The sequence below is a fragment of the Bactrocera tryoni genome, chromosome 2, assembly GCF_016617805.1.
Source record: "Bactrocera tryoni isolate S06 chromosome 2, CSIRO_BtryS06_freeze2, whole genome shotgun sequence".
Classification (NCBI taxonomy): Eukaryota; Metazoa; Arthropoda; class Insecta; order Diptera; family Tephritidae; genus Bactrocera; species Bactrocera tryoni.
Window position 1 is genome coordinate 78,461,671 of NC_052500.1, and position 18,328 is coordinate 78,479,998.

General features: G+C 35.8%; 2 protein-coding genes across 2 annotated transcripts in view; one reads left to right on the forward strand and one right to left on the reverse strand.

Moving 5' to 3' along the window:
- LOC120768553 overlaps nucleotides 1-18,328 on the reverse strand; it is a 352,878-nt gene that overhangs the window by 239,886 nt on the left and 94,664 nt on the right. The window lies entirely within an intron of this gene.
- LOC120768554 overlaps nucleotides 1-18,328 on the forward strand; it is a 118,759-nt gene that overhangs the window by 53,284 nt on the left and 47,147 nt on the right. The window contains exon 8 of the mRNA XM_040095298.1: nucleotides 8,370-8,503. Within this exon, the coding sequence (XP_039951232.1) occupies nucleotides 8,370-8,503 (134 nt within the window). The remainder of the gene's footprint in view (nucleotides 1-8,369; nucleotides 8,504-18,328) is intronic.

Consider the following 18,328-nt stretch of genomic DNA (forward strand, 5'->3'; position numbering starts at 1 on the left):
TAGTAAAAAACCGACATAATAAGTGTAGGAATTTTCTCATCAAAACAAAAAAAGTTAAATTTTAAAGCTACATTCTCATAAATGTTGCTGGTATTAGGTGTGTGTATTCGTTAGTTAGTACCGTTAGTTGGTATGAGGTATGTGTCTTCGCTAGTTAGGAGAGCGCTTTCCCAATTGTAAGTCAACATTTGATTTTTTTAACCAAATAAATGAAATAATACTTTCGAAGTTGTAAGTCAAGCGTAGTCTACTTTAAGAGTACGATAGGAAGCCATGTAAAAGGCAGCAATGTACTTCAGTACAAAAAAAAAATTTCTCTTTGATTCAAATTCAAAGAACATGGTCTGCTTTCGTCTGCTCCTGCCTACACAATAAAGAATCAAGTTACTTTATCTTGAAAAAAAAAAATGACTAAAACTGATTAAAAATTCAAATATTTATCGCATTTTTTTGCTTTTATCATAGAGGCCATATCAAACAATTTCACTTTCTCACACTTCCAACAGAGTCAGGAAAACTCGATATCATCTCAAACTACCTTTAATAAAGAGTTAGTTAATCACAGCTTTGTTTATCTTGCAGAAAATTGCTCGTAAGACCACTTTCACGCTCGGTTTCACTGTCACATTTTATGCCTTGCTTACTATTTACCTACGATTACCTCAGAATCCTTACGCTCATTAGCATTTATAACTACTTTTATTAATATTATAAAATACAGCAAGCTTAACGCCTTCCATCAAGATGTGCTCCGCTTGTGGGGTAGGTAACTAATTAAGAAACAACAACAGCTACGGTGTGGAGTAAAGAAACTGTAGAAAGTAAAGTAGCTGGTGGAAGCAGCTGGCAGCTAACAGAAGGACATTGATGGATATGAATTGAGGTGCGTCGTATTTACCAGTTCCACAAATCAACACTGCAACAGCTGTTTGTACAACACTTAGCGAGATATATTACCTACACACACCACACACAATGCGCTGCTTCGTCAGTTGGCACGTTCCAGTCTTTCGTTGGCACATTTTGCTTTTCTGCATTTATGGAAAATCAGCAAGTTGTCGCCTGAAATCAGTGGAGCGAATGCTGTAATAACTAAGCAGATGGCGCTGCCGTCGCTGCTGCTCCAACTTCGCTCATTCATTTACCTAGCTGTGGGTGTGAGCAGAGGGAGGCAAACGCTCGTCTATAAATATCAACACTCCCCAAAGGTGTGCGGCACATACACAGCGCACAGGCGACCACAAGTCGTAAATAAGTAGTTAGTCGCAGAAATTAAGTGAAAGTAAATGAAGTCGGAAATGTACTTGACGCACTGGAAAGTAGAAACTGTAAATAGGGAAAGCAGTAATAAAGTGAAGGAAACGCCTTCGCCTTAACTTGGCCAACCGTCCTTCACCGTTACAACGGCGGTAGCTGGGGCGAAGATATCTCTGCGCTCGCCAACTGGTGGGGGAGCTTATCGTTGCAGTCTGTTGACACACATTTATTACTTGGATGGGAATATTTTTACTGTGACGCAGAGGCATTCATAAAAGCTGGAAACAGAAGGAATAGTAAAAGTACACGTCGAGCGCTTCAAAGCCTTTTTAGTAGAAAAATTAAAGTTTTATTAGCAAAAATAAAAGGCATACGGCCAAAATGTGGGAGAAGCAGATAGTATATTCGTTATGGGGAGCACAAGTACACTATATGTGGAAAGCTACTTACAGTTCTAACGAGTGCCTTTAAATATAGTCCCTTTAAAATTCTGCTGATTGAAGTGAGTTTAAAAGACTGACAAATCGTACTCTAAATTGCTACAATCAAGTGCTTTGGAGCGAACTGTGATTAAATTGACTGGAAAAGGACACAGTACCTATTCGAAATCAAGGTAATCTCATAAGCAATTTCTAAAGGCTGAGCATATTGTGAAGTGATGAAACGATGATAAAGAAAAGAGGGAAAACAGAGATTTTTTTATATGAAAACTTGCTTACTAGACGTTTAGCGTTACAATGGACTAGGCTGTTATGGGGTTACATGGGTTTTCCCGTGTAAAAAACAATCTTTTTCAAATTTTTTTTTCGAGAAAAACGCGTCGTTTAAAAAATCCTTTACTATGATAGATCCTCATGCCATAAAGGGCTGCTCCACAAGGAAGAAGGAGTAGGCAGAGAGAGGTATTGGTAAGAACTAAAAGACTTGCGGCACGTCCACCCCTAGGGACAAACTCAGACTACTGGTCGCATTGTACACTGGTCACTGCTCACTGCAAGCTGCCGCTTGAAATCTGAAACAGCAGAACACCTGCTAGCGAAACGGTCAGCAGATGCATGTTAAAGGCCCTTGGATTCATGTTTCCAAATGGGGATCACATCGCTTCTTTAGCACCCAGTAGTACATATGTTGGACTTTATCAATATTCTGGGGCTCGGTAAGTCTTTTTGATCATCTATACATCAATCAAATAACGTACTGAATAAAGGTAGCTAATATTAATCCAGAGATTTAAGCCACACAGTAGTTGCTAAGTAGGCAACGACAAACATTCGAAAACAATTCTGGCATTAATAGTTTCTTTTATAAAGCCGAAATAGCTGAGAAAAGGTTCAAAGTTTCATGTTTTTTTCTAAACTAAACAGCGCATATTAGGAGTTTACTTGGTAATTTGATCGGCAGGAGAACTTCTTCCAAGAACTTAAAAAAAAGGAAAAATAGAGAGAGCATAAACTAGGTATTGGACAAAGGAAACAAAATAAAAATTATAGTTTTGCAAACACTTTACAAAAACAAGCAAATTTTCACGTAGATTTCTCGAATTTTTTTTAAATAGTTGTAATTGTACAAAAATCTTATGTTCAAGACATTTTAAATTATATCTCAGCGACTACGATGTGCTGATTAGTTCACGAGAAATCTTGACAACCGACATTGATGACACAGTTTCAAGAAAAAGGCGCTTAAAGTTGTCAGTTACTATATAGCCAAACTCGTGCTTCCAACTTTTAAAGTCTATATCTCCAAAACTATTATACGGATCAACTTGAGAATGTAAGACATGATTCCAGAAGCCGTGAAACCAATCTAACCCCATAAATTAGTCACGAAGTTTATTACACCCAGAAGAAAGGCAATATAAAGTAGAGTTTTAAAGAAATAAATCTGAAATTTACTACACACTCATTGCTCCCCCTTCTAATCATTTCTCAGAACCATCGATGTCAGTTAACTATACATAACCGGCCTACTGAGCGCACTATTCGCAACACCATCACTCATCTTGAGTTTCAGTCTTCATTGCTTGATATAATTCGACCCAATAGATCGCGTCCAGCACGCAGTGAAGAAAATAAAGCAGCCGCAGCTGAGAGTGTAAACGAGGACCGTGGAGAGTTTATTCGGCGCCGTTCGCAACAACTCTGACGGCCATATGGAACGACTTGGGGCATTTTAAGTCGAGCTCTTAAACTCAATGCATACAAAATATAGTTCTTATAAGAATTGAAGCCGTTCGAACTGCCCAAGCGACATCGTTCACTCTATGGGCTCCAGGAAGATCCGACATTTTCGAGCCAAATTTTGTTAAACGATGAGGCCCGTTTCTGTTTCAATGGATATGCAAACAAGCGAAACTGCCACATTTGATACGAAGAGAAACCTGACGAGATTCCACAGCTGTAATTTCATACAGAAAAAGCAGCGGTTCGGTTCGTGGTTTGTCCGCCGATGGAATTATCAATCCACATTTTTTCAAAAATGATGCCGTTGAGAACTTAATCTTCAATGGCAACCGTTATCGCGCCATGAGACCCGACTATTTGATGCCAGAAATTAAAGCTCGTGATCTCGGTCACATTTGGTTTCAACAAGATAACGCCACTTCCACCCATCGCATCAATCAATGGAGTTTTTAATAGAACACTTCGGTGAGCTGATATTTCCACGTTTTGCGACGATCGATTAGCCACCAAGGTCGTGTGATATCACACCGTTAGACCTTTTTCTGTGGGGATATGTAAATGTGTTGGAGCAAAAAAGTACGCGTGTTAGTCGGCAGTTAACAGTCGCATTGCTCGAACAAGTCATCGAAAGTTGGACTCAGCGGATGGACCAGCTGAGACATAGCCTCGATCAACATTTGAAAGAGATAATATTCAAAAAATAAATGCCAAAGAATGTTTTTTAAAAGATAATAAACATTAGCCATTTAGTTTGAAGTTCAGTTCTTGCTCGAAAAAAAACTAAAGTTAGATTAAGATTTTCCAACTTCTAAACAAAAAAAAGTGTGTCAGAAATTATTTGCTTGCAATATTTATGACTATTTCAATAAAAAAAAAATCCCTCACAACTGTACAAAATATAAACATATGTTTGTGTATAAATAAAAATTCATGACAGCACATTGTTCTCCGAAACTCTTTTCCGTTCCGCGAACGGGGGAAAAAACTGCTGCGCTTCATGCGTTTACAAGTGTTATTATTAGCAATGTATGTTGCATGCAACTGACAGCTTTTCAAGTGCATTTACGCGAAAATATGCGCGCACGCGCCGCTTCAGCCAACCAACAGCGATGCAGCTTGAGTCAACAGTCACTGCGTTGAATGCGGAACGCAGGGATGCATGGAAGCGAAAAACATGCGTTGGCGTGTGTCATGTTGCAGTGACAACGCAAAACCGAAAGCGCTAAAAAATTTGCGGCAAATGCATTGAAATGTACACAGCGTAGCAATAAAATGCAGCAACATGCGAAGAAGACAGCGAAAATGTAAAAGAAACTCAACAAATATATATTTTTTGCGAAATTCCTACAAGCGCCCGCACATTGAAGTTGTGAGTGTGGGTATATAGAGTAGCTATGTACGCCGCTTGCTGCTGTCATGCAGTTGCAAAAGAAGCGTTTTAACTGCCACATCTTAGCAACAGCAACAATTGTGCATGTGCTTCTTCTACTTTTGCCGCTTTTACAGTTATTTATTCAAACCGAATTTCGCAGCGCATTTTTTCTTTACATCTCATATTTGTTATTGTTGTTGCAGCCCTTGCGCAAATTGCGCTGATGGCATTGTCATCTTTCAAATGCAGTTGTTGGCGTCAAAATTTGGGTTAAAATGTCACACACATGCACAGAGTTATGCAAACATGTTTGTGGTGTCTTTCAAGCGTTCATGTGGTTGGCGGCTTTCACTGCCAGGCACTCAGCAGCACTGAAAACGGCTAAATCAAAATCAGTTCAAGTCCAGCAGCAATAAATTTGCATATGCGCCTAGTGGTATGCATCGTTACACATACAAGTTTCTTTGTTCGAAACTCTTACCCTTACGCCATAAGTTGCTTTCAAGTGGCACATTTATATGTTTTTTTTTTATGCTTTGTTACATTTTGCAAAAAATCATTCAAAAATTTTATAATAATAATTTCTTTATATTTATAATATCTTCTTCCTCTATTTTTCCGCCACTGTCGCCATTGGCGTTCCCGCATTTTTTTACATCACACACATGGATTTGGTGGCGCCAACAATGCATGTTTGTAATTCCCTTTACATCGCTGGTTGTCATTCAAATAAAACGACGCATTCCTTCCGAACACTAGTGGTGCTTTGAGTAGAAACGTATCTCTGTTAGGGCTATTCTTATTAATTGCAAATATTTTTGTAACTTGAACAGATTATATTATGTACATAGTTTATAAGTATAAGTGTAAGTATAAGTATAAGTGTAAGTATAAGTATAAGTATAAGTATAAGTATAAGTATAAGTATAAGTATAAGTATAAGTATAAGTATAAGTATAAGTATAAGTATAAGTATAAGTATAAGTATAAGTATAAGTATAAGTATAAGTATAAGTATAAGTATAAGTATAAGTATAAGTATAAGTATAAGTATAAGTATAAGTATAAGTATAAGTATAAAGTATAAGGTATAAGTATAAGTATAAGTATAGATGTATAAGAGTATAAGTATAAGATAGAGTATACAAGTATATGAAGTATAAGTGTAAATAAATTATGAAATATACTAGATTTAACAAATTATAAGTATAAGTATAAGTATAGCATGGTTAAGCATACAGTATAATAGACTTAAATATAAGCTGAATAATGTTGATTGATGTGAGTATAAACATATGAATATGTATAAGTACCTAAGTATAAGTATAAGTATAAGTATAAGTATAAGTATAAGTATAAGTATAAGTATAAGTATAAGTATAAGTATAAGTATAAGTATAAGTAAAAGTACGTGTTTAAGGTTCACAGTCGAGGAACCGGTAATGTACGCAACAAGATATGCCCATATGTTGTGTACATAAGTGCTTTTTCAGCTTGCACCCAGTGTGAAATCCGACCAGTAAATAGTCTGAGTTTATCCCTAGGAAGTTTGATTGCATATTTAAACCCACTGAAGTTGTAACCTCAATAGTGAAGGATTTGGGTGCTACCATGTTAGTGAATGCTACAGAACGGGCGAGCTCATGAGCCAGTTCGCTCTCGGCTAAACCTTTGTGACTGGGCACCCAGGTGAGGTTCACTTGGTTACGTTCCGCTAGGCTATTTAGTCCTTCTCTACACTCCTGCACTAGTAGCCATTTGACCTCATAGGACGGGAGTATTTTAAGCGCCACTTGAATATCGCTAAGTATGGTTGTAAGTTCGTTGCGATAGTTGCGTTGGAGATTTATCTCTTTACACCGGTTTATGACAAAGGCTTCTATTTAACTTGCTGCCAAGTGTAACCTTAAACTGCTTGGTGAAGTTAACCATTTTGGTAATGTTGTCCATTAGAAGAGGGGCCAATCTTATAGGACCACTTAACTCTTTCATCCGTTGGGACTAATTTACCCATACTGCTATACTCTGCTGATGCCATTTGTAGCAGTGTGTGTTTGATTGCCGATCACAACATGAAGAGCCGTACCGTGAAAACTTTTGAAACCTAGGCCACCGCCCCATCGCACGATCATGGTGTACAACCACCTACCGATCGTTGGCTGGCAGTCCCAGGATTCTCCAGCTAATAGATTGCACACCAATAGTGCTTTAGTCGCCTTAAACAAGGTAAGGTCAAAATGCTGCTTCCATTGCTGGGTGGAATCCAGCCTGAGACCAAGATATTTGACCATGTTGGTCGTCTCTTCCTCTCTGCCTCCAATGGTAACGTTCCTGAAGCCAGGCACAGATCTCCGTCTCATAAAGGGGATCGTTGATGTTCACCTCAATCCCACTACACCAACCTTTACCAGGTTTGAACTGCTTTGTATTAAGTCGCAGAGAGTGTTCTCGAATAGTACTAAATATTAGCATACAATTTCATACCAAAAATGCGCTCTTGCTCACAAATTCTATTAACTGGTTTGTGTTCGTGAGGAACTGGGTAATATCTATACTTCATTAACTTATATCTAGACTTCTTATACTTTTCTTCCACTGAAAAGAATTAACTTAAGTCGAAAAAGTGTTTTTCAATACTAATTTTAATTCAAAGAAAGGTTTTAATAAAAGAAAACCGTATAGTATAAACATATTTATTTAAAAAGAGTGAGTTAGTGCTGAAAGAGCTTGTGTTTCCAAGAATATTGTATTTCAGCTATGATAGTCTGCACATATACGTAAAAATATCTCTATAATAAAGTCAATTCTTGAAGTAAAAATATTTTATACAAATTTTCTTTTATATTTATACAAGTATATCCACTAAACATGCTTGTACGAACCCCCCTAAACAGCTAACATTATAAGCGATGTGTGCGCTTGCATGTTTTTCGCGCTCGCTACACTTGTCTCCCTAGCACAAAAATGTCAAAATAAAGTCACTAACTTGTCAACACATGGTTACTTGGTGGCGCTTGGCGCCTTTGACAGCACAAAAAAGTGCGAAAAAAGTGACAAGCAACATGCAATCTTGTCAAATTGCTTCACTTGAATGCGCTGACATCAATGCATTACAAAGAGCAATTTTTAAGGAGTTATGAGAGAAAGATATATATATTTTGTTTTGTGATTTTTCGAAATCTTGATTATTCAATCAGGCGAGAGTTTGCCAGTAAATATTGAAGATGGGAAATGTGATTTTAATTACAATAGTTGACAGTCAGCTTGCTTTTTGCTAATTTTAGGTTGCTAAAACCGAAAATAATATTTTATATTCGGCCAGCAAAGAAGAAGATCAGGTCACCTCAAATACCCGGCAGACCTCTCAGCACATTAGTTGCAAAGTTTTCTTCATATTTATTGAGTAGTGTTCTTTTATGTCCCAGAACACTTTAAAATCCAAAAGTAGATTTGGTCATAATAGCAAATCATTTGTCTTTTATTTTCTCCACATTACTTTACAAACTCATTGAATATTTGTTTTTTTTTTTATATTTAATTTTTATTTCCTTTTCAAGCGCACTGGTTTTATAACTGTCGTTACTGGCATGTTTATATCGATACTTTTCGGCTTCATATTTGGCTTGCTTTTGGGTACAACGGAAATGCCTTGGGGTTCGGGTGATTGGCCAACTGAAGAAATGAGCAGCCGGTAAGTATTTAGCTATAAGGCCTTTTTGAAAATAAAAAGTAATTAAGTATGTATTTTTGTACTTTTGAGTTTTAGCTGAATAAGTATTATTAAAAAATATTAAAAAAAAAATATAAACGATCAGCGTGTCGAGCTGAGTCTATTTAGCGATGTTCGTCTGTATATCCGCCTGTTTATACGCGCTCTAGTCCTTCAGTTTTTGAACTATCGACCTGAAACGTTGTACACATTCTTTTTTCACCAAAAAGCGGTTCATTTGTCTGAATCGTCGATATCAGGCAACTATAGCATATGGCTGTTATACAAATTGACCAAAAAAACTCAAGTCCTTGTATGGAAAACTTATTTATTTGTCAAGGTATCTTCACGAAATTTGGTCGAGAATTTTGACAAAGTTATGGCTCCAATCTTTGAACAAATTGTTCAGATCGGACTATTATAGCATATAGCTACCATATAAACTGGCCGATAAGAAACAAGAAAAATATATTTTTATACCCTCTTAAGTCATAAAAATGCCGTGTGAAGGGTATTATAGCTTCAGTAAAGCCAAAAGTTAACTTTAACTTCTCTTTTAAAAAGATAATATTTAAAAAAAAATTGGAAATTATTTAAAATATACATTTTTTATTTCGAACACAATCGCAACTTACTTTTTGCTGGGAAAAGTAGAAAAATTATAAAATAAATAATAACAAATGCACGAATTATATAAAAAAAAATATTTAATTGGCTGCTTGTGCAATTTTAATCGCCTATGTGGCAGCTGAAGGCATCACACAATTCAATTAAATGCGCTGAAAATCAAAGCTTTGCACTGTAATTTGTATGAGTTCGCCTAAATACCGCTAAGCCGTAAACATATACACACACACACGCAGAGCATTGCTATGCTTTTAAAAGTTTTATCAAATTTACACGATATTGCAGCATAAACATGCACAACAACAACAATAACAAGAGATGCTGCCAACAAATCCACTAAATATCGGCAAACGACAAACTTGACGCAACCACAACTACAATCACTGTGGCAGCCGCATAAAAGGCCATATGCGCCTCGCACTAACACACACAAACAAGTCCAAACTTCTGCATACACACATACAAAGAAGCCGTTGCATATAATTTGACCAAATTTGGCTAAAATTTGCGTAAATTCGCTGAAAATGCTTGCGTCCGCGCAGCGCTTACATAATCATTGTTGCTGGTGTAATTACTTTTGCTTGCATCGCTGTATGTGTGTCGGTGTATGTTTAACCGGTTTGTTGCTTTGAATCTGCGGTTATGATCGTGTTTTCAGCCATTGTTTTGTCATTGCCTCGAGCAGTCATTGCGTTGGTCATTCGGCACAACAACAACCACAACTGCAAGTGGCCCAGCAGCGCCCACCGCCCTTGTTTACTTTATGCTATGTGCTTGGAATTTTTGTATGTGCGTGTGGTTGTGCGAAAATATGTTGGGATGTGCCGAGAATTTATATTCAAGCGCCAGTTAACCACATATTCAAATATTCAAAAGTTTTTTGCAGTTTGAGGCAAATGCTTGCTCGCACATAAACGAGTGTTGTTGTTTTTGTGCGTTGCTAATGGTGTCAGTTTGGGTTAGTTGCAAGTGTGAAAGAGTCTGATGGAAAACGGACAGCTGCACGTTGGTGGAATTTTACAATTTTAGAAGAACTTTTAGAATAATTTCGATTTAGCACCAAAAATGAGTTGTTTAATAAAAATTTATTTTTCAGCCGTGAAAGATATTGAAATTATTAATTTAAACAACTCAAATTTAGTGCAAACATTAGATTGCTAGTATTAAAAGCTAGATATTTTAGTACTAAATCCCAATATATACTAAATCTAATGTAACTCTGCAGCATTAAAATTAATCTGTACTAAATTTTCTTGTACTAAAACCTAATCTGCACTAAATTTCTTGTACAAAAATCGAATTAGTACTAAATATCATAGTATTTGGCCCCTACCAAAAAAAATCTTTTAGTACTAAAATTTACTCTGTACTAAATTTTCTTGTTCTAAAATCCAATCTGTACTAAAACTTTTAGTACTAAATATAATAGTATAAGGCTCAAACCGAACAAAAGCTTTAAGTTACAATATTGAATCTGTTCTCAATTTTCTTGTTCTAAACACCAATCTGTACTAAATCTTTAGGCTCTAAAATATAATACGTACTAAATCTTGAATTACTAAGATTCAATTTATACTAAATATATACGTATTAAAATCCAATCTATAATAATTTTTTGGTACAAAAATCTGGTCTATACTTAGTATTCTGCTTCTAAAAACGGTACTTAAGCTTCTAGTTCTAAAATCATAGCTGTTCTGAATATATTTGTAGAACAATTCAATCGGCACCAAATGTTCCATTGCTTAAATGGAATCTGTACCAGATCTTTCATAATAATTATAAAATTAAATCGCTACTAAACAAACTAGTACTAAAATGCAATCTATACTTAATCTTCTGGTTATCAAATCCAATCTATACTAAATCTAAAAGTACTAAAATCCAACCTGTACTACATCTGTCAAAACTAAATTGTAATTTTACATAAATCTAGTACTACAAGCTGCCATCTGTACCAAATTTTTTAGCACTCAAATACAATATGTACTAAATCTAGAAGTACTAAAATCCAATTTTTAAATCTATAAGTATAAAAATCTAATAAATACTAAACTCTTTAGTACTGAAATCTAATCTGTACAAAATCCGCTAGTACTAAAATGCAATATATATTTTTGCTTCTGGTATTAAAATTCAATCTATACTAAATCTTAAAGTACTTGAATCCAAATTGTACTAGGTGTGTAAAAATTAAAATATAATCTGTGCTGACTCTAGTAGTACTAAGCTGCAATCTGTACTAAATCTTCTAGTATTAAATTTAATCAGTGCTCAAACTACTAGTACTAAAATCTTATTTGTACTAAATTCATTATATCTGAAAACCAATTTGCACTAAAATTCCAATTACTAAATACCAAAGTGTACTAAATCTCTTGATATGAAATTAAAATATGTACTAAATCGTTTAGTACTAAAATCAAATATGTACCGAATCTGATAATAGCAAGTTCCGATCTGAAATCAAAACATGTACTAAATCTTTTAGATCCAAAATCCTGTCTATACTCAATCTGCCCGTACTAAAATCGAAACTATATTTAATATAAGTATACTAAGCTCTAAACTGTATTAAATCCTCTAGGAATAAAATCAAATCTGTACTAAATATTTTAGTAATAAAAGCTAACAAGTACTAAGATTACTGAAGATCTGCTAGTACTAAAATTTAATATTTAATAAATCGTCTGCTATTTGAGTTTAATATGCCTAATAAGATTACTAAAGTCCGAGCTTCTAATAATAAATTTACTATGAGACTCCAATATGTAATAAATCTGCTAGTACTAAAAAATATTCAGAAGTAAATACTAATCAATTCTCAAATCGAAATCGTTTTGAGAATTCAATTCTGATATATATTTTGGAAAATTCTCACTTAATCTCCAAAGCGATTTTTGAAGTTACTGTCCTCCGAATATCTTTTCAATAACGGCTCTGTGTTGTTTAATTATTTAGTATTTTATTTTCCTAACTTAAATTGATAATAACTTCCGTTAAGTACAAATTATAATAATAACATTCGGGGAAGCAAATTGACTACTGATAATAACGGGTGATTCAAGTTGAGGTACTATTTTCTATTAACTTATAATTTCCACTAACTATCTTAGTTAGACGATTTTATGCTACGTTAATGTTTTTTGGTCCAAATCATTTAGTACTGAGTACTTATATTTGCAATAAGAACGATTTTTATAACTTTTGTGATTCGAAATGAAGACACATTTTATGGAAACTGTTAATATTATTGAGACCTAAAACAGAAAGCATGCTAACGTCAGAAACCATATCGCTAGATCAGTATTTTGTAAAAACCAATTCCGAAATGGCATATTTTTAGGCAATATTTACTTCTAAAGTTCAAAGCAACTCTAACCACGAAGGTACCAGCTACTCGTATTAATCGGCACACAGTGCTCTATGCGTGCTGCTCAAAAGGGCACATTTTGCCTACAAGCATATTATTATCACTGTTGGAGTAAAAGTACAAACATTATATTCTTGCATGTGTACATATATGAAATAATTGTTATACATTTGTGTCCCTGAATGTGTTTTTTGTTTTTTTTGTTTAACGCGGGTGTTTATGTTGGCAAAGTTGTTCACGTTGCTGTTAAACATGACACAATTACAGCTATTCCAGAATATTTATGGCCAACGAATACGGTTGGTGGAGACATTGGGTCAGATGGAAAAGCATACCCAAAAATTCGATGAATGTTGTCATAGAGCAATTTTTATATTGGTCTAACAGAAGCTAGATTTTGATGTTTGTCTCTCTGCACTCAGGTCAAAGGTACGTAAGCTCTTCAACAAGGCTAAACATACTGGGAATTGGTAGGTGTATAGAAGTAACTTAACAGTTTATAATAAGGATATTATGTATAAAAAACACAAAAATGTGAAGAATTTCTGTAAAAACGTCTCCTCGACACCAGAGGCAGCAAGGCTGCACAGGGCCCTGCCTGAAAGTGAGACTGTCACAGTATTAGCAAATAAAAGATGTGACGGGACCTGTACGCCCAGTGTGGAGAAGAGAGCTACGATACATACTTCTGCGTGCACATTTCACGGAGCCAATTAAGGAAGACCAATACCTGTAGTCAAAAACAAGCCACCAACCCAGATTGGGTAAGCGCAAGACAACTGTTTACTGTGGACTCAGTGGCTACGACTTCGTTCGTAAAATTCAAGTCTTCTTTGTTGTAGAATCTTGTCGTGGACGAATTAACAAAAGACAAGAATATGCGGACGGCATTGTTATCATAGCCAGAGTAAAATTTGAGAACACTCTCTGCGACATCCAACAAAGGGGACAAGGCCTAGTCAAAAGATAATGCCTAGTTGAACAGAAACCCCTTAAATACGACCATCGTGCCATTTACGAGACGCAGGTCTCTGCCAGGCCTCAGGAACCTAAGCCGCGTAGGCAAAGAGATAGAGATGACTAATATGGTTCCATTCTGCGGTGGAAGCAGCATATTGATCTGACCACGGTTTTCCAAAGAGAAAAAACTTAAATTTGTAGCATATCCTTACGCGAATATCAATATATGATGTTTTTTATGGATTTTTTCGAAACTCAATGAAAGGTTAATGAATAGATTTTTCATATTATACATTATTTCAATAAAAGAATATATTCCTGCGTAAAGGTCAACGTCTATTTTGCAGCATTTAGATGAATTGTATACCAGATTCCTAAAATTGTCAATGCTCTTAAGTGACATGTCAGGATCTTTATCTCAAAAAAACTATATTTTTTGTTATCGGAAGCCTTTTTTTGAAACTATTTGTTTTTCCTCAAATTTTACTACCTAAATATACTTTCATGCCTAAAACATCCCAACTAGTATAGCAATCTCGTGTAAGCCTCTTAAAATCTGGCCAACCCCTCTCTAAAACTTCAACTCAACGAGCAACGCGTTCGCCCTCATTAACCGTTATCACATTACCTTATTATTATTATTGATATTTAAAACAATAAATTACGAAATTAAAATCTGCAAACTAGGCACGCGTCTTTTGTGGCACAGCGCCTAAAATCACACACCATAAAATTAAGTTTACAGCCACAAGTGATACAAACTAATGGCAGTAACCATATACGCGCTTGCAAATACAAGTATATGTGTAAGTGTGTGTTTATGTTTGCACAATCTTTCAATTATCAAATTAAGACTAATTAAATTATACAAACAAACGACAAACACTAAGCATATATAAGAGCAAGTGATGCCCATACATACACATACTTACAAGATTTATTAACTGTATAGCATATAGTTGATGCTAAGGTTGGTTGAAGGCATGTAGAGAAGTAAAGTAACTAAAGTTTCGCGCATTTCCCGACCAGAGGCAATTATTTAGCGCAATGCCACAATTAATTTACGCAGGCAGTATTTCACGCGCACACAAAGAAAAGCAAAGCACGACATATACATACGTATACACTTATAGTGTGACACACACTTGGTAATTCCTAATAGCAGAAACCTTGAACTTAATTAATTTGTTACCTAAATGCTAGGGCAAGCAACTACGCTGAAACGAATACGCACACATGTACATATACATATACAAGGCGTTGGCGCCAAGGCATAAATCGATTTTGTGCGAAGATTTACGCACTCAACACTAATGAACTGCTAGACTCCTAGTGATACTTACACCTACATACATACATGCTTACAAGCATACATGCATAACTAAGTAAGATTTCTTAGGAATGAAAATACTTTCTAGGAATCGTCTTTGAAGGCTGCTTGAGTCATTAGAGACATGTTCTTAAAGTTAAAAATTAGTAAACAAGTTTATTTGTATGTTTATATAACGCTAAAAAATTAGACCAGACCATTAAACCACGTAAAAGGATCTTCTCTATCGTTACGCTGTTTGTTTTCTATACTGCAAATTGCTTTATTATTTATTGGCAGCATTGACTGAATTTTTTTTTGCTGTATTGTTATGCTCGAGAATCGCTAGCATACAAAAATATATAAGTAAGAGCTAACATGCAGCCTAAAAACAACACAGCAGCTAAAGAAGCAATGACTAATCCGTCGAGCTTAACAAAAATTGCTAGAGTGGAGCCGCTTAAGCTGCCTAAGCTGTTACATAGCACTAAGCCGACTTTGACTAGGTAGACTGATTATTTGTTTTTGTTGTAGGAGCGAAAAGCATTTATTAGTATATTTAGTATTATTTGAAATAAAGAGAATACCATGTAGAGACATTGGACAACAAGAGAGCGTAGACGAAAATTATGAAGAACTCACCACTAACGCAGTGGGAAGGCCGCGACCAAGATTGATGGACGAACTCGAGGAAAACATAAAGCAGCTTGGAAAATAAAATTGGAAAGAAACCGCAATTGAAAGAGATGTTTGGAGGTCACATATGTAGCGTGCCAAATTTTATAAGGAGCTTTAACGCCAAAGACGTTTAAGGTTTGAGTTTTCTTTAAAAAATAAAATAAACAGACAATGGGAGATCTCACTCGGAGGTCAAAATATACTAATATTCTGTCGCACCGGCACCAGCAAAAATATCTTTTAAAAAGCAGGTCTCATGGAAACTTATTCTTCTACTTAGATTAGGTTAGGTTCGACGAATGAGCCAAAGATCGCACTTCCTTTAACTAACTCCTGCATTCAAAGCCGACAAAGTTTTTTGGTCAATACCACAAGGTCGATGGGATGACAGAAAATGTGGGCTCCAAAGTGTTTAAGCCTTGATCTCGCAAAGGCGATATAGACAAGAAGGAAGTGCTAAGATTTTTGCAACTCTCTCTCCTATTTCAGCCAGCATCCGGTAAGATTCTTAACCTTACAGCGCAGACGCTGATAGGCCAATATACGAACTGATGATAGACAAGCTCTCGAGAAACCCAGTCTTCAAGTAGAAGAACACATGAGAAGAGTGCAGTGCCACCCCGTTCACAATCTATTGATAGACGATGTAGAGTGCTTTGCTTTGCCAGGTGATATACTTTACAGTTGCCTGCCCTGACGATGCAGCCTGGCACCCATACCTATCTTATCACAAAGTATTATTTCGAATGATAATAAACCATCCCCCCAACTTATTTCAGTGTTTTTTAGTAAAAGTAGGGAAACTCGAAATGGTTCACTCTATATTTTATCACAAAGTTATTCGATGTCTTTGATAAAGAGGCAAAATGTACATATATCAGCTTTGTATGCACAGTTGGTGGGCTCGAGAATAGTATCACCACTTATTATCTGAGCGGAAACTCATTTCTCTCCCTGAGGCTGCATTCCGAAACAATAAATTTACCACTGCCTTGATAGCAGTAACTCCTGCTTGAAAACGCTACAGTAATCAGGAAGTCTGAAGCTGAACTGAAGCTGATAATCAGATTATACATATTACAACCCTCCAAGCTTTAACAGAACCGAAAGAAAGCTCACTGCTACTCACTTTCAATGGCTTCTAGCCACCTACAACTCCCTGCTGGCAATGAAAAAGCACCAGAGTTTGAAGTCAAACTGTGCGATATGCACTCCCACAGAGACTAGAGGGTAGAATTTGCCCGCGGTATAGTATGGCTGTCATAAGAAGACTATAATTCAATAATGCACTAAGTATATTATTTGGCTTGCTTCGCAATAGCAGCATAGTCTTGTCAGAATTTGTGCTATAATACTCAGCTTGAATTGATATTATAGATTTTGAATTAAATTCCTTCGAATGAAAAAACATTTGAAGCGACGAATGTCACCAGTCATTGAGTTAGATGGGTGCTCAACTGGCAAAAGTAAAAGCTACAACGTCTGAACGGAGACTTAAAGCTGGTACCACGGGAAGCTCTTAGCCCTTGAAGTTCGCACTAATGTGCTCTTTGAGTTTGGCCTCTAGAATATTGTCGTTTTCACGTTGATCCGAGTAATAGTTTCGGAGATAAAGCCTTGAGCACTAGTGCGCACGAGGTTAGCTAAGCTAAGTCCACCATCTTTAAACGAGTTTTTCTCGAAACTGAGTTTTTGAAGACGATTGGCAAGATTACTCAAGAACTACTCAACCGATGGACGAAGGATTTTTTTTCGATTACAACTAATTGGGGAAAAAATATTTTACTGAAATTCTAATTTTTTATACTCTCGCAACAAAGTTGCTAAGGAGAGTATTATAGTTTTGTTCGCATAACGGTTGTTTGTAAGTCCTAAAACTAAAAGAGTCAGATATAGGGTTATATATACCAAAGTGATCAGGGTGACGAGTAGAGTAGTTGAGTAAAAATTGAGATATCATAATGAAACTTGGTACACGTATTTCTTGGCTCCATAAGAAGGTTAAGTTCGAAGATGGGCAACATCGGCCCACTGCCACGCCCACAAAATAAGTTTTTAACAAGTATTTTTCCACTTTGGATGATTCTGTAAGAAGTTAAACCGACTAACAAAAAACGTCAGAAACACTTAATTTTACGGAAGAAATGGCAGAAGGAAGCTGATCCAAGTTCTAAGTTAAGTCTTTACACGTATTTTTCCACTTTGGATGATTCTGTAAGAAGTTATCCTGCCAACGCGGGCGCATCTTTTTTCCGAGGGGTCACCGGAAATGGCATCGCAATAGCCGAGTTTAAAATATTTTTTTCTAAAATTTTCGGAGTTCGTTGTTAATAGTTTATGTTTGCAACAATAAAAAATTCTAATAAAATATTTAACTTTTTATATAAGAAAAAAAATTCTTGAAAATGTTGTTTTTACCCGAGAAAACCCATTTAATCCCTTGCGCACTCACTTTTTAATTATATTTAAGCTTTCAGTCAAAAATCTTTATTCTATAACTAAACAAAACTTAAAGCATTTCCTTTAGAAATAACATTCTTCTGTCATCAGTGTCAATGGCTTAAACCATTATATTCTATATTATATCTATTTGTATTGTATCAAAGTAATGTCTTTCTATTCAAATACACAATCCGCGTTTTGCTTATCTCTCAATAAAACGGCGCATTGCTGATTTTGAAAGCGTCTTAAAGAATTAGTGGCGTGAATTACCAGTAATTTGTTATTGCCGCCAGAGCTCAGCTATTTACGAAGAAGTGACTTTGGGGGGCACACAAGTGAATTGTCGCCTGAAAACGAAGCGAACAAGCAAAAAAAGTTCAAAGCGAATTCGCATAACTGTAAACGACAAAGCTGTCAC